Source organism: Stylophora pistillata, chromosome 11, assembly GCF_964205215.1.
Source record: "Stylophora pistillata chromosome 11, jaStyPist1.2, whole genome shotgun sequence".
Classification (NCBI taxonomy): Eukaryota; Metazoa; Cnidaria; class Anthozoa; order Scleractinia; family Pocilloporidae; genus Stylophora; species Stylophora pistillata.
Window position 1 is genome coordinate 26264525 of NC_142529.1, and position 25143 is coordinate 26289667.

The 25143-nt window shown below is 38.8% G+C and overlaps 2 protein-coding genes, 1 long non-coding RNA gene and 1 pseudogene across 3 annotated transcripts in view; 2 read left to right on the top strand and 2 right to left on the bottom strand.

Moving 5' to 3' along the window:
• The window catches only part of LOC148720868 (uncharacterized), a 222254-nt gene that overhangs the window by 16424 nt on the left and 180687 nt on the right, over positions 1-25143 (top strand). The gene's annotated exons all lie outside the window — the stretch shown is intronic.
• On the bottom strand, positions 1435-5362 carry LOC111338612 (small integral membrane protein 7). Its single transcript, XM_022945117.2, has 5 exons — positions 5240-5362; positions 4843-4884; positions 3440-3495; positions 2909-2999; positions 1435-2450 (listed from the first exon to the last, which is right to left on the bottom strand). Exons 1-5 carry the CDS (start codon positions 5269-5271, stop codon positions 2435-2437), a joined length of 237 nt encoding a protein of 78 aa, XP_022800852.1. The 5' UTR covers positions 5272-5362; the 3' UTR covers positions 1435-2434.
• LOC148720869 (uncharacterized) lies at positions 6550-12834 on the bottom strand (annotated as a pseudogene).
• LOC148720870 (uncharacterized) lies at positions 13609-21892 on the top strand. Its single transcript, XM_088737865.1, has 2 exons — positions 13609-13717; positions 19991-21892. Exons 1-2 carry the CDS (start codon positions 13654-13656, stop codon positions 20458-20460), a joined length of 534 nt encoding a protein of 177 aa, XP_088593991.1. The 5' UTR covers positions 13609-13653; the 3' UTR covers positions 20461-21892.

Consider the following 25143-nt stretch of genomic DNA (forward strand, 5'->3'; position numbering starts at 1 on the left):
GTACAGCAAATCCCAAGGTCCTAGGGGACTCTTAAACCCGTGGCTTGCGTCCTGGATCTGTGGCATGCGTTACACAAACGTTGCATGCGTGAGAAGATGCCTCAAGATACGTGTGCTCGGATAAGTCACTATATAGCGGATAAATCACTATCCAGCGGATAAATCCATTTGGACGTAGTCGGAAATGTTGGAAAATAATTGAATTTGCGAGCTCTCATCGTCTGCGGTGTTTTTCCTTGCTCGAATGTCTAATCCTACCAGTTACTGAAAGGTTAAATCTGATGACAAATTCGAGAATGCAGATAAACCCTATCACGTGACCTTGAAACCTAGAAAGTATGCGCAAAATTCAGCCAATTAGAGTTGTGTTTAATTTCTTATCAATTTCAAAAGGTAGAAAGAAAATAATCTATTGAATGAATTCCAAAATCATGGACCATCTTTTCCTATACATCAATGCAATATTTATAACAGTTCATTTTACCTCCCAATTACACAGTAAGTGCACTGTTATTGGTCGAATTAGCAGGCCAATCTGCTGCAAGCCTTGTGAAATAGCTTACAGTACACGCATCCTATTAGTGTTAGTTAACGTTACAAACTCGGGATCAATTGTTTCATCTGGAGTTAGCATTGGACAGTGAGGGGAGAGGGCAGGGAAAGGAAAGAAGAGTTAAGGGGCTATCTTTGGGGGTTGATCTTGGTTTGAGTTATCTTGAAAATTCTATAGATCAAATTTGTTTCAAGTTTGTGATTTAGACAGTTGTCTAAATACTGGCCCTGTTAATTATTTAATCCTTTCCTTTTCCTCTGTCAGCTGTGCACACTTATGCAGTTGATTGTAAAACTTTTTCTGCCAGTTGTGCATTTTTAACATTTTACCCTAACTTTAAGTCCTACCTATTCACTGAGTCTTTCTCTGACAAAGTCAAGTTAAGCCTGCTTCTAGGACCTTTAACAATCATTCATTATAAGTTCCAAACAATATCTTATTTCTCAAAGCTGTAGGTAATAAGGAGCAAACCAAAAAAATATAATGGGACCAAGATAAGCAGAACTTTGCATATCTGATTATTTAAGACCAGAGGAGTACACTTTCCAAGTGTGAAAAAACCTAGAACCTCTGAGAATTTACCCAAAGTGGACACAATAGACTACCAGCAGTCCCTTCTCTTTGCCAACAAAGTCCATTGCACAAGTCAAAAGAAAAAAAGTGAAAAAAAAAAGGATGTTTGCACAGATCTCTGGGAGTGAGGCATACCTTTCATGATCCTGATTTGCCAAGTTGTCTAACTGTTTGGTATTTTTCTAAAATGCATTACTTGAGTTTGTTTTGTTTACAAGCAAAAACTGAGTCACCAACACATTGCTGGGAATATGGTCTGGAATAATATTGGATAGTGATAGAAATAGCGCTATATAAATACTGTACTATTATTATTATTAATAATAATGATCTCCTGATAGAAGACCATCCTTTATTTCATGGAATCCATGCAAATTTCTTAGTCTTTTAGCGATTAAAACTTGGTCACCTACAACACTTGCCCTTGATCTTAATTTCTGAAGAGGCAGCAAAAATTGTGAAATTCCTGTGTTTCCTTCTGACAAGGTGTGATGGTGCAGGTTGTAATCCAGTACTCTTCTCTGCATGAAAATTCACAAACACATGGCAAAATTCAGACACTACAACAACCATTATTGGCTGGTTCATGTTATGCTATGGTGCACCACTGTGCATCTTTCAGAAGGCAGGTTGTCATCCAGTACTCTTCTCTGCATGAAAATTCACAAACACATGGCAAAATTCAGACACTACAACAAACAACCATTATTGGCTGGTTCATGTTATGCTATTGTGCACCACTGTGCATCTTCCAGAAGGATTACAGAGAAATTGCTGCCTTTTATGTTCCACTTTTAAAATATATATCTACAAGGTCAGCAGGAATTTTTTTTTCCAATCTATTTGCTTAGCCTTGGGGAGCAAGTCAACAGAATTAACTTCTTTTTGCGATAACAAGTTTAAAATCGAAAAACCCTTGACTATTCCTCTAATTCCAACACTGAATAATTTTATCTGTTTTCTACACCTACACATGTATAAACAAAATATGTTTATATTTTTTTCTTAGCATACTATATTTCCAAAGGGAGTAATTCAAAGTTAAAACAGTCCCTAGAAAAGCAAAGAAATGAAAAAGAACTAGATGAAATGAAAATGCTTTTGTTTTCTTTGTGAACTACAGTAGTTCTCTCAGCAGTTCTTAAGCCATCCAAACTACTAGCCATTGTCAATGCTCTCTGTGAAGCTATGCTGTTGACAATTATGTCATGTACATGTATTGTAAGTTCTTATTGAGAAATTTGCAAATTAGTTGATGTCCTCTTGCTTAACCCCAAAAAATATGTGATCCTTATCCATAAGTTTCAGTCAGGAACCAAATAGTCTGGAAAATCAAATGAATAAAACAATTTAATCAACTTTGAATTTAAACCAAATAAAGAATATTTTTAGGGAAAAAAGCCTTAAGCAATCAATAGCAAAACAAGCAATGACCAGTCCAGTTAATTCTAAAAAAAAAAATTTCATTAAGGATGTAGTGAAGTGGCTTTAGGAATAGTAACTTTTGCTACTTGACACACAAGACGTTAGGGCTTAAAAGAATGCCATCTATTTAGGGTGGAAATGTGTCAGAACTTCAGACACAACAATAATTGTGAGGAGTGCACATCTCAGAGGTTGTAGTAAAACTTTCAGCTGTTCTGATAATTTCCAGACACTGTAGGTGGTGATTTCTAGTTAGCTTTTTCGTACAGTAGGACTGTTCAATAACTATTGTGCAACTGTAGTGTTTAGTTTAACATGAATTTTAGACACATCATTCATAACTTGATTGATACTTACATGACCATACACAGCATCATTATAAGATTCCATAAACCAATGAAAATCCTGAAGTAGCGAAGATTGATGATAAAATCCTTTAATTTTTCACCTGCAAATAGAATAAGGTAAACAGGATTATATGAATGAAACACATTAAGTGTAAGTTTATTAAAATAAATTTCATGTGCCGGCAGCTTCCTACAGGGTTTACACTGAAGTCAACCATTTGTTTAATATAATAATTGGAGGCATCTGTATAGGTGCAACACTATCTCACATGAACCCTTGTGGCACTGATGGGAAAAAAATGCCCTGTCAGCAATAGTTTTCATCAAGTAGAACATAATGACAGTTCTACCAAATATACATGTATATGAACATTTAAATTATATTTTCACCTGTTATATGGATTAGATTGGCAAGGCAGCTGCCTTCATAAAAGTCCTTACTCAAACTTTTAGCATCATTGTATTCAAACATTAGAACTACTGGGAAAAGTGGTAAACATATCTTCAAGAGACGATAAAACTCTTCTTTAATCTAAATTACCAAGTGAAGGTTCTCCATTCTCTTCTCCAAATGAATCCATGGGGTTCCTCTTCTTACTGTTGAAGGAACAAAATACCAGTTGATAATAAGCTGGGAATTAGATTGTTTTTAGTTATTTACCACATCATGCACATTATCAAGCACATGGGATCATGTGATTAGTGCAATAAATGAAATTCATAGATATCAACAAGCTCACAAGGGTTGTCCTTTAAAACCAAAAATTAATTTCAGAATTGCTTCGCATTTTTAACTAAAACTTAATACTCTTATTAGGTTTGCTCTCATGGAGGTTTTCTGAGAGAATTAGGTCAACAATCCTTAGCAAGAATTTTGAAACAGTTGAGAACACAGTGGTTTCATAGTATGCTAAATGTTAAATGTTTCATTTACTGTAACACAAACATAGAACTTGGAATCACATAACATTTCTAAACAAACATCTGATACACTTAAGAGGTTTGAGAGAACCTTCCTATGGAATTTCTGCACAATTGCCACCCAGCATTGCTAAATGAACATTAGATAAACTTGAGAACTTTGAAAGACCCTTTCACATGAATTTTTGCAAAAATTGCCAGCCTGCATTACTAAATAAACATTACATACACTTTTAGTAAGTTTGAAAGAACTTTTCAGTGGAATATCTGCAAAAACTGCCCTACCCTGTATTTCTAAATGGTTATTGGGTACATTTGAGAAGTTTGAGAAAACCTTTCAGTAGAATTTTTGCAGTACTTGCCACCCTGCCCGGCATTAGTTTACTTGTTAACTAATGTCTATCTGTCCTTGTAATGCCTTGTGTTTCTGGTAGCTTAGACATCTTACCATCTGCCTTTTTGCAGACGTAAGACAAATTTTTTTACTCTCATCTTTCGCCTTCTGGCTAGCTCAATTGGTTAGAGCCCCAGATTGTGTTGTACAGGAGGTCTAGGGTTCAAGCCCCGGCTGGACCAATACTCATGGTCTTAAAGTAAGTGAGGAGAACTTGGTAACCTTTCTATAATCAAGAAATGGATAGATATTCTTCTCTTCTCGGAGAAGAACGAATAAACCATAGGCCCCGTCTCCTGCAGGGTTAGGGAAAGGAGACGTTATTTTCCCACGCACGAGATTACTGTGTGGTGGATGTCCTCTCCAAGGTGGGATGGGTGGGTATTGGCCCTGAAAAGCCCCTATGGGGAGTGGTCAATTAACCTATGTATGTATGTAGGTATGTATGTATGTATCTTCTGTGGAGAGTGCAATCTTCGCCATGAATGTTTATCTGCCTTTATTACATGAACGGTATGCACAAGCATACATTTCTCTCCCATTTTTCTCGGTAAGGATCCATAGAAGAGAAATTTGTTACTGACAATTTTTATCATCTGGTTTTACCCGTATTTGCTATTTTTACTCACAGTTTAAAGTTCAATACTGCACAGGCATTGATAAGCAAAGTGCTGCAAAGTTAAAAAAAGTACATCATAATTATTTTTTAATAAAATAATATCCAGAGTCGTATTCACAAATTAAACATTCGTGGAGGTCCTCTGGGTCTTAGTGCACATATCTCTGACGTAAATAAATATTTTGAGAAGCTGTTTCCTTCAGATTCAGAAATAAACAAACCATTTTTCTCGCGATGAAACGCACATTCATCTGCATTCAACCTAAGTAACCTTGGAACCCAGATCCTATTACGTGTCATCTAACTTTTAGTTTTCCTTTGAGTCTAATTTACTCAAGGAAATATCATCATGAGTTCCTATGTAATTTTTAAAATATTTTTCAACGTGACGAGGGAGATCTACATACCCAGCAACGAGAATATCTGAAAGGAAAGCCATAATAACTCGGTGATTTGTGAAATTTTACAAGCACCGCTTCAAGATTGTTTATACGATTTTAGGCCAGGTTACACAATGCCTGGCTACCAAGTTGAATGGTCCCCAATCTTCTACCGGTCGTTTCCGTTATATTGTTGATAAGGAGCCATGCCAAAATAGCCCTCGGCTCGAGATTGTAACTGAAGTCAGCCGTCCTAACACTAACCTTTACAGCTGGATTGGTTTATTTCTACAAATGCCTGCATTTGCCCTAACTATTTAAGTTTTTTTAATAATTAAATTGTAAGGCAAAACTAAAGGAAACAAAGCAGTAACGACAACTTTTCAGCGAAGTTTTTTAACTAAGATAAAATATTTAGTTTAATTTGGTTAAACTAAGATAGAATATTTAGTTTAAGTTGTCCTTTTTTCCTTAGTTTTTCCTTTTTTCTGTTTTATTATTATCAAAGTTTATTGCTCTCTTCAGCTGATACATTCTTTTAATCTTTTTGTTCCAACAGTGAGCCGAGTCTTCTAACGTTAGAGTAGACGACACAGATTCAGAGCAAGGCCTGGGGAGACTATATTGGCAGCTTTCTGTGTTCATCTTACGACTCTGATCTGAAGTAATACTCAAGCTTCTTAAAGGCAGAGTGGACAAACCGCTCTGGCGTACTTCTAAACGCTTCATTCAAACCAGGTCCTTTTCTTGAAACCAAACGCCGTAGAATCACAGAGATGTTCCTGCGCAGGTAGGTATTCGGTGACAGTGCAAGAATGGATTGATAGCATTTGAACAGTAATGCATCCAGTTAATAAAGTGTAATAGGTGGGAAAAATTGATTGGCTTCGGAAGAGCCTCAGGGTCAAACGTGGTCAGTGTTGTCAAGGTGAGAAGTGGAAACCAAGCTATGATGAACAACAACGTGATGAATGCGATGGTTACACACAGTTTCATCTGCAGCAAGAAAATGTATAAATAAGACTACCATCAGTGTAAACTGCGTACCCAGCCCTTCTCTCTCCCCGCCCTTCTCCATCCCCTAGGCCCCTCAGCCCTTTTCCCCCTTTTCCCAGAGGAAAGATTTTATACAAACCTTACCTCCTTATCTAAAGAGGGTGCAAGTGTCTAATTTTGGCTCTGTAATGTTTTCCTTTTCAGATACAATGAAATATATGAAGTTCATATATTTTGAACTGCGGTATTAGATACATATGGTGCACGATCCTCGCAGTAGATAGCGCTATTTAAGCAATAGCGAAAAACAGACCTGAAAAAAATCAGGCCTGTACGGGATCGTGCACCATATGTATCTAATACCGCAGTTCAAAATATATGAACTTCATATATTTCATTGTATCTGATTTATCACTTTCACGGGTTTATTACGAATCAACTTAACGGCCTGCTCCCAGTTGGCTTGTTAGCTCAATTGGTAGAGCGCTGCACTAGTATCGCAGAGGTCAGTGGTTCGAATCCCGTACAGGCCTGATTTTTTTTAGGTCTGATTTTCGCTATTGCTTAAATAGCGCTATCTACTGCGAGGATCGTGCACCATATGTTTTCCTTTTCATAGCAATCACAAAATGCTGCTGTAAGCATTGATAATGATCAACACTGGAATGCCGGAAAAATCAAACTCTTGTTGTAAGAATGGTGTAGGGCATTTGCCAGTCCGTTCCATACTGCAAAGGTTGAAATGAAGAAAGAACAGCAGAGAAAACCCAAATCGACGCCACCGCTATGTACAAGGTTTTCTGTTGAAGACGGCGATGCTGAAATAGTCTTAGAATAGCGTGGGACCTTTCTATTCCAGTAGCAGCTACCTGAAGAATGGATGCCCCTCCGATGAAAATATCAGCAGTTATGTAGAGTTGATAAGCATGCGCATTGAACGGCTGGCCACGATGGGTCCGCAAAGTGGTATATATCCAAATTGATAGAGAAATCAGTCAGTCCAATCAGAAGGTCAGCCAGCGCCAGTCCTATTATCTGCGTAGCCCTTTGTTTAACACGTATGTTGAGACAACAAGGCTGTTACCACGACTGAATTTTATTAAAAGAATGCCATGAAACACCAACGACAAGCACACTTCTGCGGAAGAGTGTCTTGGTTTTATGTCCGCAGATGACGGACGGACTGGCTGCAACTGTCACGTCGCTGACGAGTCTTGGTGAGTAAGTTCTGGGAAAAGGCATTAAAATATTGTAACAATTACTGCTTCAGTTGCTGTACAATATGCGCCTATCTGCCTTCAGTTTAGCGTATTTTCATCAAGTTTGAAACATTTCTGTGGAAAAAATTCATAAGAAATAAATATGTAAATGAACTGTTCCTGAAGTTACCATGATTTCCTCATTGGCTATCATTACTGGGCTGTTCCAAAGCGATCGGTTACATAACGTAATCCCCTGATTTCGAGTGTTAGCTTTTAAACGAAGTTGAAATTTTTTTTTCCTTTAGCTTTTATATCCTATTGTTTTCCTGTGCTAACATTACACTAGGTAGTGATTTTTCCATTTAGGATAGATAGAGAGAAGAAACGCCCTCCACCCCTTCCGCTTACCTTTGATGGGACAGAAAAGCCTTCTGCTATAAATTAATAAGGTCTTCACGGGAATCATTTAGTGTGGCAGATTTCTAGAATGCTTCTTGTTTCTAAGCAAGAACACGTATGATTTTTACCCACTTTCTTCTTCGTCATTCCCAATTGGCTAAACAAAATTAGTTACGTCCAGGTGGTAATTAAATTTCTTATAGAAATCTGAAATCAGAATTGAGTTAGTATGATCAGCTTCATTACTTGAACCACCAGTTTGGTTGTTCACAATTGAAATGGCAAGGAGTTAAGCTAGTATTACGTTGGATTTTTAAATTGTCCTTGATCACTCTGTCAGTAACTGGAACGAGACATAATTTGCTTCCACGATCAATACCATTCACAGCCATTTTTATTTTACAGCGCTAGACTAGACGGTATTCTTTGAAGTCAAATCTGTTAAGCCCGATTATTTTTGAACCGATGCCCCACAAGACGCAGTTGGTATAGAATTAATCATTTCCTGGGATTTAGGGACAGAAAACAGCCTCAAATATCAAAATGAAGTCAAACTTGAAGTTAATAGTTTCTCAACCATCGTTTTACAAACTCAGTTTAAAATACTTATCCGAACGCAATTGCAATTTAATGTAACTCGGGCATAACAACGTGAAGACTTCTATTGATCAATTTGTGCTATAAACCATAGCAACACCAAACAGCGAAACGTGCTCGGACTAATAGGCTAGGGAGCCCATCCTTTAAAATCTTTTACGATAGTTGTGGACAATGTTACAAAAATCATATCTGAGTAGTTTTTCTTTTAACCATCCGTAAACAACTTAGTAAACATAGCTTTGTAATTGAACAATACATCCACATTTAGATCTTTGATAGTTTTAAGTGGGAGATATAAACCTGTGTAATATATTCGAAAACGGGCAAAAACCCAAGTTCAAGAAACAGAAAATTTTACCTTTACGAGACGACAAAGAATTCTTACGGGAAGGTTTAGTCCTTTGCACTCTCAGTCAATATGTTTATCTCGTTGCTATCTTGCATATAACATCCATCCGGAAGTGCATGACAAGCTTTTCCAGTGCGAAGCCACCGCCTCACTTGATTGCGCCTTTTCATGTAGCCTTTTGTCCAAGAGCAAGTATTGATTGATACATTCATATTTGAATAAGCTCAGAGTACTTCAACCCAACACTACATTTATCTTTAAAAACTTACCGGCTAACTCACGTTCTCAAATTTTGATCAGTTGGAACTTGTTTTTTTCATCCATCTCCGGCCAAATTTCTCATCTTTCAAGCAACTATAAATGTAGACGCGGGACACAGACTGGATGGTTTTCAATGACACAAAAATAATTCCTCTTTAAGTCGGTCTGGATTAAGTGACTAATTAGGGTTATAGCCTCCATACAATATAAAGGCATTGCAAAGAAACATGCGAATCTGCAAATAAATGTTTGTTTCCTTTTCATCACAATGATGTATTCTGTTTAGTGCTGAGAAGTCGTCATGTGTACAAAATATCTAGGATGGTGGATAAAAACTCAGGTGAGAAGGTGAAAGATTTGGACCCACAAACGTACCGTTACTAATAACAGTTTGAGGAATTTACAACTCGGCTAATTTTTAAGCTTTGCAGCTCTATGGCAGCCTGGTATCGAATTACCAATCAAACCCACAATAAAAATCCAAGGACTTGAACTTTGACCATATGAAGCATAACTTGGATTTTAGCCTTTGCTTCTCTTTAGCTTAAAGGTGAATAAAAACTGATCATCGCACCACGACCATTTATTTATATAAGATTAATGTATCCTAACAAAAGAATTTTGGAACCCCTTGCGAAAGACAGACAATGGGCTCTCTTTAACTTTAAATCACACTCGATATGGAAATCATTTATTATAGTTAAAAACAACGTTAACGTTAGATAGATCGTTACATGTATAATTGTTACAAACTTTTGATAATTTTCCATATAAACGATGGCAGAATCATATTTAGTTCTTTGCATGTATGTCATTTACACATCGAGCTGAGTTCTTCAATATTACTCTTTTCCATGCGAAATAGCCTCCAATCCAGCATGCTTTTCGCTCCCAGTTTTTTGTTGAATCCCATAGTTCTTTCCGAGGAAGGTGAAACCCACTGCAGTCCTTGACAGTCATGTAACTTGGCAATCTGGTAGAACTAAGGCCATGTTATAATATGGTGTTTTTCAGACTTGGATCAAATTGAACTAGTTGTGTATGATATGTTTATCAAGAAGGGAAGAAAGGATGAAACATAACATGCTCAGAAGCGCTCCTTTTTGTGCGTATTCACTCAAAACATTGCTTTTTTTGGTTTGTTTGTTGGCTAATATAATTCAGTTACCTTCGCTATCGCCGCCATTAGTGAACTTCGTATCCCTTGACCTGATTTACAAAACATAAAAATTAGTTTCGGTGATCAACAAGTGAATAATCAACTCGATTTCGAGTCGAATATTGTTTCCAACAAAATTAGATAAGTGGAAGATTAGAGATTGATAAATAAATTAAATTGACTTTGTTTCTTTTCTCTCTTTCATCTATTTTATTATTATTATTATAGTTTTTTTTTCACACGGGGTAATCATTAACATCGTGTTTTGGTTGTTCTTTAGGTAGAAGTTATACACCTGGAGTGAGCAGCTCTATCAGTAAGACATCAACTTACCTCGGGCCGCAGGAGCAACAAAAAGATCCTCCACATACAAAACAGGACCCTCCCATGTAGAGTAAGTGAAGTAATGAATGGCAACTCCTAAAGTCTCTTTGTTCTTTTTCGGCGCCACCAGGCTTGATATTGGAGTATGATCATTACACTCTGTAAGAAAATCAAAAGTTACAGCTATTAGCTATCTTAATTATTTGTATTTTGGTTTTGATACTTCTCTTATTGTATTTTATTGTAGATTACACTTTGCGGCTTTTATTGTAGTTATCTTAGAGTTAGAGATAATTTATTCCCATCGTAAAGTAAGTCGTCTTTCAGCCGGCCCGGGGGCTGCAATGATTTTACTTCCTAATAAAGCTATCTATCTATCTAGAACATGTATTTATAATGTCAATCGTCTGACTTCCCTCTTCCTCCTCCCTCTCCCTGGAGGATTTCAATGATTTATGTGCTACAACTGAACCACAGTGATCTTTGTTCCACGCTTTTGACAAAATGAACAACATCCTCTTTTGTTAAACGACCACGCCCAAAATTTACTAATAAAGTTCCTCATCAGCCCTGCAGTACAAACGATCACGCCCAAACTTTACTAATAAAGTTCCTCATCAGCCCTGCTGTACAAACCACCACGCCCAAAATTTACCAATAAAGTTCCTCATCAGCCCTGCTGTACAAACGACCACGCCCAAACTTTACTAATAAAGTTCCTCATCAGCCCTGCTGTACAAACCACCACGCCCAAAATTTACCAATAAAGTTCCTCATCAGCCCTGCTGTACAAACGACCACGCCCAAAATTTACTAATAAAGTTCCTCATCAGCCCTGCAGTACAAACGATCACGCCCAAAATTTACCAATAAAGTTCCTCATCAGCCCTGCTGTACAAACGACCACGCCCAAAATTTACCAATAAAGTTCCTCATCAGCCCTGCTGTACAAACGACATAGATTAGTCCAGAAAACAGTTTTTCATTCAACCCTTGTTTTCGAAACAAGGAACAAAAAATTAAGGCAAATAACCCAGTACCGTACCTTCGTCATCTTCCATTCTTTCTTCAGCAATGACACAGTGAAACAAAGGGTTTTTGCCAAATCCGTCACGAAGAAGCTCTGCAATAAAACGCATGTCCAATAACAAGTAAATTTAACTTATCTAAAAAATAAAAAGCAGCGGTAATTGCAATACGAAAATCGTTAGACTGAGAGCACTTTCGTGTTTAACCAAAGCGAAAAGAGATTGATATTTCTATCCCGGTACAGTTAAATTCGGTCGATCGCCCTGCTAATCGGATTCATTAAAATATGATACAGCTATGTGATACATAATACAGCTACAGGTAGTGTGTCAGTCACCTGACACTAGAAAGCCATAACTATCCGGAGAATTATAGTGTGTTTACGTATTTCTACTTTTTGAAGTTTTTAAAATGGATTTTATACCCTTTTCTCCGATCTTCAGCTTGTCACTCTTGCCCAGGTAATCCGCAAGATCCTGCATTAGATAGAGCAAAGTTAGTCAGACCAGTTTCCTTTATGTTTATAACCGGAGCTTCTTGTATTTTCCGAAAAATGCAACAGGCAGTTTTTGTTTCTTTTTAACGTGCATCAAGTCAGTTGTAAATATCAATAAATGGTAATAATAACACAAGTCCAATTTTTGCGATGGGAATTTTTACTGTTTCTGACAGTAACTCTTTGAATTCTGTGACATTTCCGAGATTTCTATGATTGAACCTTCAATCATTTATTTTGCAACCGCAGAAATATCGGTGAAGATGTGTTCACCATAACTGACTATGATTATTCTCTTTGAAAACGTAGGATCGGTGTGACTCGCAGGGTTTTTAATCTAGGATTTCATCTCAACTCAACCATATTTTATAACGAAATTCAAACAAATTTTACCCCCAAAAAGCTTCGATATTCGCAGTGCGTTCCTAGAAAAAGATAAAAAAGGAAAACAATTCCCGCACAATTGAGGAAAACAGATGTTCAGAATGAGCTCGATCACCTTTTAACTAGATTTAACGTATTTTTGTACGTAAATATTTTCATCGTTAAACGTTTCATATAATGAAGTTCGCCATACGTTTCACTGATTACTCGAAAGCCCAGTTAAAAAGAATGTTTAAAACCCAGCTGCTTGTCCCTGCTTATTGAAATGATCCGATGGAACTGCGTTCATCGTACCTGAATCATCTTTGCAATGGAAAGCACGTCCTCTCTGTTTGCTTCTCGAACTCCGAAATGTGACTTGAGGATTATGAAATGAGAATTTAACAACGGAATGTTGAGGGGTTGGCAGGCTTTGTCCTCCATCAGTTAGTTTTGTTCTCTTCCCGAACGACGTCCAGCGAACGTGTTCTTCTAAAGCAATAGCTCCACAAGGTTCATGTTGATATTCTTAGAGAGAAGAAGGGAGTTTTTTCGTATAGTGCAAGCATATGTGACGTAGACAGCTCGTCAATTCTTGTCGTGTTGATTTTTCTCGGCCCTCTTCTTGTCAGCCCGAGAACCTATGTGCGCCTCGTCGAATCAGTTCCGGGAGGATCTCTCATGACATAGTGTTAATACCGCCGACCAAAGGACTTCATACCTCACTGGCTCATAAAGTATGACAAAGTACTTCTTGTCGATTAAAATAAAATGTTGGGAGCTCATGTTACAAGGTATGAACGCTCGGGGGGGGGGGGGTGAGGGGGTTGCGGATATTTATGGGTCAAGTATTACGTAATATGTAACTCGTATAATTTCCGTCGTGTTTTCAAAATGTTAAATGACTGCACCTGGTCTCTGTGTATAAAGTTAACTCGCTATAAGCCGGATGAGGTTTGGATCCTCGTAATGGACTTGTCACAAATATTAAACATTATTGTTTGGTTACAGATTAAGTTTATAAAATTTGTCAAAGAAAGAATGAAATGAGTTCATTAGATTTCTTGCTATCTTAGTAAAGTATTGATGCCAATATATTTGGACAAGTATCGGAAATAACACTCAGCCTTAAGCAAAATATTTGGTCTTTCCCACTCACGTACAATGACGTCATTATGTCACATGACCGCTTTCTTGACGCTTTCAGAGCGCTATTCTAGCAAGTACACTTGTCACACGGTAGCTCTCAAACATGCGACCAGAATGTCCCTCACGACACTCCTCTCCATGATCTGTCTGATTGTTTTCCTTCCACAACAAGCCAACGGTATGTTTCTATTCCTATATAGCTTTTTGTTTAACGGGTGGACCCATATTGGGGTATTTTTTCGGCTATAAGCCTGCAGCTTGACAAACTTTCAACGAAATTTATATCAAAAACACGTTCACACTCCCGTAAATTCAAGTGGACTTCAACCCAGCTTTATTCAAGTCATTCTCAGGCTGTGTAACGAAGTTATCGCCTTGTGGCGTACAGTTTAGGTAGGCATAGGGAACAAATAAATTTAGATGTGGTTTTTCATCTGGAGCACGAAAAAGCTGTGACTTTTCAAATTGCTAGAAGGCTAAAAATTGTTTAATAAGGTGATCTTATTAAATTACACAAACCGTTGTTACTGAGAAACTCTTAGAAACGCAAATTAAATAGGGGTTGAAGATTTTTTTCGATGCAGTTAAATTTAAATGTAACGAAGTCAAATTGAAAACTGCAAAGATCTAGATCCGAAGATGAAGAGGATGCTGAGATAAAGAAATTCATTCACTTCAGTGCAGTTTGAATTGAGGTTTTCTTGTTTTAAATCAAAAATGAATTGGAAAAAATGGACCATCTAATGCGCTTTTCATTTTAGCATAGATTTCCTCTCTTTTACTTGTACAATCACGAAAACTGAGACCCGAAAAAAGCCACTGGTCGAAAATTGTGTGTACAGACGCAGTCAACATTTGACATAGAAAGACAATCTCAAGCGGTGCAGAATTTAGTTATTTCCATTTGTAATTGCCTACTCTTTGGAAAATTTATGAAATTTAGAAGTGCTTCATTCAACTTAATTTCCTTTTTCGGGCCGTTAGCTGATTCTGTGTTTAACAAATGCATTACACGAATTGTGAATTGAGATTTCAACGCGATGCGGCAAATTGCCTCAGGCTAACTAACTCAAAGTGAATGAGTGACTTTTTTCCAGTGTGTTTAAGCAGGTGTGGGGTGATGTATAAACAGTTAAAGGAATAAAAAAAGGCAATGCTTCATGTAGTGATGGGAATTGTTGCTTTTATTGTTGATCATAAATCTTTACCCACTCTTTATTGACAAAATTAAAGGTTACTCATAAATGAGATTGATTACATTGGATAACGGAGTTTGGTTTTCTGAGTTCGCCTAATGAGAAAATTCACTGTTTTGTTTGATTCTGTCGATTATTAGGCATGACTGCTCCGTCATATGGCTGACACAGGTGTAACTAGTGACAATAATTGATTTCCACCAAGTTTACGACTTCTGAAAAAGCATTCGCGGTAGTGCCTTCATTCTAAATTTCACTGGCGTGTCCTGAGGAAAAGTACAGGCGTTATCTGATATTTCGTGTGTGGCTCTGGGTTGCAAACTATGGTGTTTGTGGCATGAAGGGACTCTCTCTTTCCTTTACAGGATTGTTATCCTTTCCCATGTCTCCCCTACAAAATTAGATCTTGTGACCTACTGTCAAACTAAGAGCAAAACCCCAAACCATAAACGTCACTTCCGTTTGCTACTCGTGCTTAGATCACCCACTATTCATATGAAGACCGCTGAATCGCCATCCACCAGTTCTCGTACAATATTCATTATCTGTAGATGAGGGTCCCAATAAGTTCTTCGGGATCCGGGACTGAGCTTATTTGAAGGCCGGGATCCGGGAAATTAGACTGAGAAGGAAGCAAGATGTAGGATTGTTATTATGAAGGGGGCACGGAAATTGGCGATTTTCAGGGGCAGAATTCAGGAAATAATCATTTAAACGAACCGAGAACCGTTGTCAAGAATTTATAATGAAATTGATCTACGCGCTTCTCTTCTCCCCACATACGCGAAATTAAAGTGAAAAGCGATCCCCAAAAACGCCTGCATGGGAGGCCGAAAAAATCCGCAGAAAGGTTTGTTATGACAGTTTTATTGCGCTGTTGTTTTCATTGCGACCCTTTGGTGATATCTGAACGTTCTGAGCCTTCGATTTCTTGGTGACTGACCAATTTACCTATATCAGAGAGAGAGATTTAGACGCGTGAACCAGTCAGCCTCGAACGAGTAACAAGAAAAACAGCCTGAGCAGTCAACAAGACGAAGAAGAAGTTAGGGATGTTAGAGTAGGATTATCCAAGCAGTGATGAAAAATCGCAAGGGTCACTTTCCGGACTACGAGACCGCATGTTATGATACTGACATTCCATCTTTGGAATGAGGCTGATTTTCTCCTTGGAAGAGTCTCCCGATACGGAAGAAGTATTCACTTCAACAGCAGAATTTTTCTTATTTCCCTTGTTGTGAAACTATTAGATTGTACGGTCCCCTTTAGTTATGTTATGCACGTTTTGACATTGTTGTTCGTTTCGTCAGTGCTGACTTTTCTTTCCGTGATCGAAGTTAAACGGAAGGAACAGGGACTGCGCAGAGGGAGGGGGCTGGGGCTTTTGCCACTCAATTTTTTTTGAAAACAACTTGTTCTGCTAGGCATATCTGCACCCCCTAACCTTGTTCGCTGAAGCTTATGCATTTGTTTTTAATTAGCCCCCTACTCAATAATTTGCCGCGCAGGCCTTTGGAATTCATTACCGTGATTAGCGTACGTTATTCGTGTAAAAATTTGGAATCTTCTAAAATAAACGATATTATCGTTTTGGTAAAAAGAGATGAAATTTCGCCTTACGGAGAGCAAAGAATACAACAGAGCAATCCTGGTCGAGAAAAGTAACACCTACCAAAAAGGCTCTTTTGAGCAAGGCAATGGACTAAGTAAATCATTTATGATCGGGATCGGGATCGGGATTGGCCGGTATAATCCGTCGGGATTACAGGATTGAGAGAACATTTTAGTCAGGATCGCGGGATTTAAGGGCCTATTTTCATCCGAGATCCTTTGCAGTCGTTTGTTTTTGTTTTGGAATCGCGCTATTGTTAAATGGCGAACTCTGATAGTCATTCACAAACACTATTAAAAAAAAAAAAACAAAGATTTGGTGAAGAACAGTAAACAAATTTGCAGCTACATATTTGAGACTGAAAAATCACAAATCGAGTCTGTGTATAAAACTTGTACAAAGCTTACTTGATGTTGAAGGAAATTGTTCGGCTTCAACACTAAATAAAATATAAACAATTAACCAATATGGTTGGGTTTCAGGTGACGTCACAAGCTTTGCTGAAGTTAGTGTCCGCCATGTTGGTGTCCCTCGGGTGTCAAATTTATGAATAATTAGTCGATTTCTATAGTGAAGCCCTCTCTCTTATCGCCGAATTATTTCGCCAACTACATGAATATCCAGGAAGAAAAAAGCGATAAAAGTATCTGGCATTCATCTTAAGGTATCCCAGTGCTCTCTGAGTATGTCGAAAGCTTAGAGAGTTGGAAGGAAAGATGTTTGCAAAAGATCTCGGTCATTGGGGTTGACCCTGCAAGCATACCAGCCGAGAAGTTCAGTCCAAAATGCTTGCCTCCTGTGGAAGCGTCGGACTTGCTGAGTTACCTCGTTCTTGAGATCAGCTTCTACACCAAGAAGCAGTTCAAGGCCTTCAAGAGTCTAGAGGCGTTTAATCAAATGGTGTCGGGATTTGTAACCTCAGTTGTAGGCAAAGTAATCGCCGGCAAGTATGCCGTGAGAGCACGAGTTTGGCATTCACAGCATATGAATGATCCTTTAGTGAACATTTGGGTCATTTCCGAAAACGATGGGACTATTTTGTCAGCCCATTGCTTGGGATGCAAAGCTGGACTGGCTGAGTCATGCTCACATATCGCGAGTGTTTTATTTATGTTAGAGGCAACTACTAGAATTCATGGCAAGGTCGCTGAGTGTCACGAAAACTCAGACACCGAAAACTCAGTTCCCGCGAAGTGTTCTCCAAGCTTCCGAAGTGCTCCATAATTCGATAGTGCATAGCATAAAGCATGAACCAATTTTTTTATAATATAACCGGTGGAATAATGCAACAAATCCGATGCGAAAGACGAACAACAATATCAAGAGTGATTCTTCAGTGAGGCGAATCGTGACGGCGCTGATGCCGAGTCTTCTTTCGCGTTGTTTTTCTCTTTCTGCCTCATTTAAGAACTCTTGCTCAAGGGTCGCAAAATTGTCTTCGTTTTGGGACTGGTGGGCCGAGTCTCTGTTTGTATCCATTATTATCGCGAAATATTTAAGAATTTTAACAGAGCGACAACAAGGATCTGTGCGACGAAGTACAAAAAGGTAAACAAACGTCCCTTTCGGCTCGTCAAAATCACGCCACATTTTAATACTTTGGTGTTGGAGCGAGCACATTTGATCCCGTGAACTGTGAATGAAAAGTTCAAAATTAACGGGAAAAATGGAGGAAATCTAAGCTAAATGAAGTCTTGTGTCACTCTAAAATGTTTTAATACTCAACCATCGGACGATTTTGCGAAATGTGCAACTTGCGGCCTTGCTTTTGCTGCTTCAGTTGGATGAAGACCCAAAAGGTCAAAATACACGAGGGATTGCCAGGAGTGATCATGAGTCGAGTTTATCTCTTGAATTTTCGAGGAGTCTGAGTTTTCGGGGTGTGAGTTTTCGTGACACCCCAAGCTTACTTGCACTCAGGTAAAATGCTCATGGATTTTGCCGACATAGGTCAATGAAGTGCCGTATGCGAGTGCTAAAGACATCGATTTCTCATCGGCTAAGAAGCTCAAAGAAAACCTCGACCAAAAAATCGAGGATCTACAACAGCCGCAAGCCTCGAACAATACAACAACTTCTAGTTCCTCCTGTTCTTCCCCTTGATTTGTGATGATCTTAGGTATAGAGCATAAGATCATATATATAATGAATTTTGCGCTATAGAAATAATAAAATTATTAAATTATTATACGAAAAAATCCTTAGTCTTTATGCCTTCCACTTTTGCACGAACAGCCAACAATAATGCATAAAACCATCCCTTCTTTCTCACATGAACTCTTCGTTAGATACGGTTTGTTTAAGCTCGAGGGACACCAAGATGGCGGATAGTAACCGTTGCTAAGGTATTGGTCACGTGGGTGAAACCGAAGGATTGGCCAAAACGGATTTACTTTACGCATTTCAATTATAGAATAATGACTTGTACAAATGAGATCGCTTACATACATATCTCAGGATCTCAAATAAAAATCAGTCAAATAAATTATTCTCACCTCGAAAAAATCTCCCCGGAGTCTCTAGTTCCATCGTAGGAACAATGCAATAACATTTCTGCAAAAGCACTGTCTGTAGTGTTACCGAAACCCATTGTTGTTTTCCTTGCCCTCCATAAATCATACACAGACTCTCGAAGTCGAATAACCTTTGCCGAGCCGGGCAGACCCGGCCTTCCTCTAGACCGCTTCTTCGGCAGCATCAACTTTTCAAATGACGTTTTTCACCGTCATACATATAAGAATTAAAAACTATTTAATGATATGGATACTACGATAGTTTGTTTTTCGCACATGATTCAAGATGGAACTTTGAAAGCCCTAATTAGTAAGATGGAAGAAGATATCAAAGCGATTCCGCAGCTTCGAGGAAAATAGCGTATTTTTCATATATGAAAAATGATCTGGGCGCGCAAGGCATCTCGGTTGAAAATGGGCCCTTAAGACCCTTATTGGAGACCCTCATAAATCTGCAACATAAGCTTTTTGGCATGCACTGTTGGATAAAACGAGTTTCTTCTTCTTCTACCTGTTCTTTCTAAAGCAAACAAATCTTCAAATATTAGAGATAATTATGCTTCATATGGTTTTTATAAGATTGAATTCACCTCTGAATAATTAATATACTGACAGCCCTTCTTTTTTGTGGATAACTTTAGACTTTGCGGTTAGTTCCTTGTTATTTGGAACTTTTTAAGCTGCGTTACCTCTCTTTTCAGATGCATGTTTCATTACTTACACATATTTGCTCAGTTCCATCTTGCATAAAGGTACATTGCCATTCACACGGGGAAAACCATGTCCCACCTAATGCAGCTTGATAGCTTCCGGTCAGGTACTCTTTGCGTCAGTCCCTACTACTGTGAACACTCTCAAGTGGACGATCAGATACCAAGATCTACTGCGTGCTTGTGTTTCTTTACTAATAGTTACTTTTGCTATATAGCTTTGAATGGCTTAGTTGAAACAGTTATTCCTTAAGTTCGCCGATGGTCTTCTCTTTAGGTTAACTCCGCTGCCATTGAAGATGAACGTTGCAAAAGTTTTGAGTGACTTGTGTTCAGTTGTCAATGAGTAAACTAATCAGGTTAAGATCTCTCAGTTTATGTGCCACAATGTAAATGGACTCTGCTTTCCTTTCCCTGCAGGCCAGTTGATATGGCGGCAAATCAACTCAGCCCCAGTCTGCTTTTATGCCTCAGGACAAAAACCCGGTGAATTCCAATATTTCGGTGATGGAAGGCTTGTTGCTGCAATCAAACTTGTTTATCGCACTGGGCTTGTACGATGTGAAAAGAATACCGCTTATAATAGTCGCTGGGGTTGCTATCACCATAGTGGTTACGTTAATTACCCGCTAAATGTCGTGATAACAGATCGACATAATAACATACTATTTCCTCTGGAGAAGTTCATTAAAAATGCCGGCCTTTGGTACTATCTTCCATTTGCTGACGCTCTTCATTCTGATGAACTTGTGTTCACAAACTATGAGAGCCCATTTTACCTCCCGAAGGGGGCGACTATGAAAATCTGGTACGGAGAGGACTTGAGAAAATGGCGTAACCGTGACAACGGTGGAGGGGTCTGTGTGGATATATACGGACACCTACAGTAAATACGAGCATCTTTGTACACCTGATTTGTGCTTCAAATGTCAAACTATTAAATTTTCTGTTGAAACTGAGTAATTTAATCAAGCGACACAAAAGTCAAGATTTCAAGTTAAATGATTAACTGTGATGTAGCCAAAGCATGTAAGGAGTCAATAAAATTCAGCACAAACCGTAGAACATCTACTGTCATGAAAAAGATATCGTGAAGTTGTTAACTGAGTAGCTTCACTGAATTTAAGGAAGCTGTATGGAGTTGTAATATGGAGATATTTACACTTCTGAATCAACACTGCTAAGCTATTTGCTTTAGTACCTACGAGTGGTGAGTACCATGTGCGAAGACGATTCCATCGTGAGCGGCATAGCAGAATGCCAGTAAAAAAAAAACTAGAAAAGCTTTCACGTAAAAACAAATAAATAAAGAAACTGATGTGCGGGGAAATTCTTAAAAACATTCCTATCTCATCAAAATGTTTTGCTACATCAAATGCAGAGTTAGAAAAAGGAGCAGTAATGACAGTTTGTACAAAACATGAGAAAGAAATGTCATTCTAAACAGTGAACACTGAATCGAAAATTGTTGAGTTGTATAGACTGAGCAAATAATTTATCTATTTAAACAATAGTGTTTCTGTCGAGGAACTATGGGCTGATAGTTGCCCCGCGGAAATTTGATGTTCTTAAAACAAATATGCTAGTTTTAAGAACATCAAATTTCCAAGGGGCAACTATCAGACCGATAGTTCCGAGACATAACACTCTATTGTTCTTATTGCTCACCACTAAATTTTCTTCCGCGCCTACAGCTTGTCACAAACGTCAATAATTCGCAACCGTACATTGGCTAAATAATACGTTATCAGATACGATGGATATATGAAGTTCATATATTTTGAACTGCGGTTATAGATACGTATGATGCACGATCCTCGCAGTAAAGAGCGCTATTTATAATCACGCTGATTTATCATCACAAAGCTGTGTGATTTTTCAGGTGCTCTACCCTCTCTGAGATGTGATTTGCGCTGAGATGTGATTTGCGAGTCATAGCCTCCCCACTTCGGGCTTTTTCTCCCTTTTAATTACTGTGACTTCGCAAAAAGTCCGATACTTTGGAGTAGGATTCTGAACTCCAGAGGACAAAACAGGTGCAAAATACAAAAAATGAGAGTTAAGAGATCATAGGTAGGAAATGGAATACATAAAAAAAGTAATCTACCTATGACAAGAGTATCTTGTTTAGATCTTCAATAATACACTGAAACTTAGAGATAGAAATTGGATGCTTTTATCAGTCCTTGTAAAAAGACGACAGAAATCTCTCACTGACTTTTAAGAGCTCCCGCTGACGCGGATGATTGACAGGCGTGTAACACGGATTTTACGACACGGGAATTAACAGTAAGTGATAGAGTGGTCACGAAAAGTAAGAATATTCGAGTACAGACTTTGAAAAAAAGTTAAGGAATAAAATGAATATGTAAAAATAACTCATTATTTTCTATTTCGTTTTTGGGAAGAGGGATGTACCACAGCTAATCGAGTTGGCTCTCAGCCCCAATTTACGGCTAATCTAAAATTTTGCCCATTTTACGGCTAGCGTTTAATATCATTTCAAAATCACGCCTCGAGAAAGGGCGAAAGATTACTTCATGAAAGCCTCACGCTTTGTGTGATGCGGTGGAACTGTTGAGAATCTGAACGCGTTATACGGAATAATCTTTAATATTTAATATCTTTACTAAGCAAACTCCTAAGACAAAAAAAAAACTATGCTAGTTTATAATGGTATGGGGAACGAATTATGGTCGATTTACATCGCTAAATATTCCGAAAGATGACGATTGTACACGTAAGGTTAATAAACTTCACTCACTCCTTCTGTATCCCTCAAGGTTTCTGGCGATCTCCGCCGCTTTGGGCTTGCTTTGCCATCACTTTTATTCCTGTCCTAAGATGGATGGACCGATCAATCAAAAAGCCATTTCAAAGGGTAAAGTGTGGGTGCAGATGGTGGTGCACAGGTCCCTTAGTTCTCAAGTCATTTCTATTAACGCTGAAGGCTTGGTAGCTGTGGAGAAGAAAGTAATCAACATGGTGAACGTTATGAGTAAGATTGCAGTGCGATTGCCGGCTTTAAACTCTAGCTTGGTGATTTCACCTGATATCATCAACACATATTTCCAGATCATCAACACTGACGATGAATATGAGGCTCCAACGCGTCTGCGAATACCAGCAGGAACCCGTTTGCCGACTGTGAACGAATGTGATGCACTTATCGCAGCTGAAACGAACCGCCTCGGGGTCTGATGAGTTTCCCTATTGGTTTTGGCGCGATTTCTCTCACCATCTTGCACCCGTGATCACCAAAATTTTCAACTGCTCACTTAGGCATCAAACCGTCCCATCTCTGTGGAAATTAGCAAACGTCTCGCCCATCCCTAAGGTATCTCCTCTGACTGAATGCAATCAGCTTAGACCGATCTCATTAACCAACATCATAATGAGAATTTCTGAGCGTCTCGTCTGTAAACAAGAAGTATCTCCTATCCTCAAGTCTGTGATCAGACCTGACCAATTCGCATATAACAAGGAGCACCACACAACTATGGCCCTTATTAAGTGCCAACACTTTTGGCTTGAGCGACTAGAACGAGATGCGGCTTTTGTAAGAGCCTTCTCATTCGATTTCAATAAAGCTTTTGATTCAGTCTCCCATCGCATTCTATTCAGCAAGCTGGTGTCGTATGACATCAATCCATACATTAAGAACTGGATAATAAGCTTCCTGTGTGATCGCCAACAGATAGTAGTAGTTGATGGAGTGGTTACCACTTTTCTCAACGTTAACAGAGGGGTTCCCCAGGGAACTGTGCTTGGACCCTTACTTTTCTCTATCATGGTGAATGATATTAAACCGGTCAGCCCCCAAACCCTACTGATCAAATATGCTGATGATATTACAGCAAGTGTGCCTGTCACAACTGGCCCTAATCTTACAGATTTATCACATTATGAAGTAGAAAACATCAAACGTTGGGCGGATAAAAACCTGATGACACTAAACATGAAGAAAACCTTTGAGCTGGTTGTTAAAGGTAAAACCACAATGCCCCTTCCAGAGCCAGTGGACGGAATAACCAGAAAAAGCGAACTAAAGCTGCTAGGTGTTACAGTAAACGAAGATCCATGTAACTGGGACGTTCAACTTGAAAACATGCTCAGCAAAGCAACTTTTAGACTATACATTCTCAGAGTCTGCAAATACTACGGCTTTTCATTACAAGAACTTACACTGCTGTTTGACAGTCTAATTATGTCACTTTTTCCTTACGCAATTGAGGTGTGGGCTTCTGCCCACTACAGTAAATATCTCTCTCATATTGATAAGTTCTGTAAGCGAGCGTTACGTTATGGTTACACCAGCAGATACACTCCCATAATGCATGTAATTAAAATGAAAGACAGGCTTCTTTGGAACGCGATAACCTCTGACAGTGCAAATCCATTATATGAACTTTTACCAGCTCAGAGAGCTAGGAGCCTCAGGAAAAGAGGACATAATTGCATCCTGCCTCTAGTTCGAACCGAACGTTTTAAACGTTGCTTTCTTAATAGATGTCTTTTCGAATTTGTGTAGCCACTTAGTCTTGTATATACATGATGAATTGATATATGTAGGAAATTGTAAGTCCAGACGTTTTGTCTCTGGACGTGTTTCTTTTACTTTTTCCAAGTCAATAAAGATCTTATCTATCTATCTATCTATCTAAAGCTTCTGGAATTGCTGTAGCAGTAGTTGCTGCTGGAATGATTGTGCTGTGGAAGAAAAAGCTTAACGAACTGAGTGATAAAAGGTACGAGAACATACTTATTCAAACAAATCATGCAATTCACAGTTTCTTTGCTAAATTTTTTGCGCGCACATTTGCACAGTCATGATCATGCAAACTGCATAGTGTGCTGCAGACTGCCTAGTATGATGCCTTTGATTGGAATAAACAGGCTGGAGCTCGGGTAACGTAGTGCTTGTATGATATTTGTTTTGCAACTTACGAGAATGATTTTCCTTGGATTTGGAGAAAAGATGTGACTGGTGATTTGCATATTACTTTAGAGGAGGTATAAAATTTCCTCCATTTGATTCTTTATCCTTTGTGTACTCCTCACAGTGTATAGATAACTGTTCCTTCTCGAATGTCTTATAAAAAGCCCATAATTAAGATTCCCTGCTCTGTTCGGACCAATACTTCTAGTCTTAAAATAAATATATCTTATTAGGCGTTTTGTTGTGTAGTATAGCTGAGTATTTTTACGAGTTGTGCCGTATTTTGACGAGCCCGTAGGACGAGCCCATAGGGCGAGTCAAAATACAAATGCGTTAGAACATGCCTCCCCCCTTGGTTTGCACAGGTTCCTCAGAGCCTAGGGGGGCACATTCTCACGCACGCCACTCCGGCGCCCGTGACTTCCCGAAGTTGCGCATCTATTCCCGAGGTCCCTTGGGTCTAGTGAACCTGGAATTCCAGTTTGAGCGCCGTGGTATACGTTACGGCGGAGTGGCATGCTGGCGAACATGCCTCCCGTTTGTTTTGCGCAGGTGCCTCATAGCCTAGGGGGGCACATTCTCACGCATGCCACTCTGGCGCCCGTGATTTCCCGGAGTAGCGCGTCTATTCCCG

Coding starts and splice junctions, on each gene's coding strand:
- LOC148720870 (XM_088737865.1), top strand. CDS start 13,654: ATGTCCCTCACGACACTCCTCTCCATGATCTGTCTGATTGTTTTCCTT. Junction 13,718..19,990: donor CCTTCCACAACAAGCCAACG/GTATGTTTCTAT, acceptor CTTTCCCTGCAG/GCCAGTTGATATGGCGGCAA.
- LOC111338612 (XM_022945117.2), bottom strand. CDS start 5,271: ATGGCTTTCCTTTCAGATATTCTCGTTGCTGG. Junction 4,885..5,239: donor TCAGATATTCTCGTTGCTGG/GTATGTAGATCT, acceptor TTAACTTTGCAG/CACTTTGCTTATCAATGCCT. Junction 3,000..3,439: donor GAATGGAGAACCTTCACTTG/GTAATTTAGATT, acceptor TTCTATTTGCAG/GTGAAAAATTAAAGGATTTT.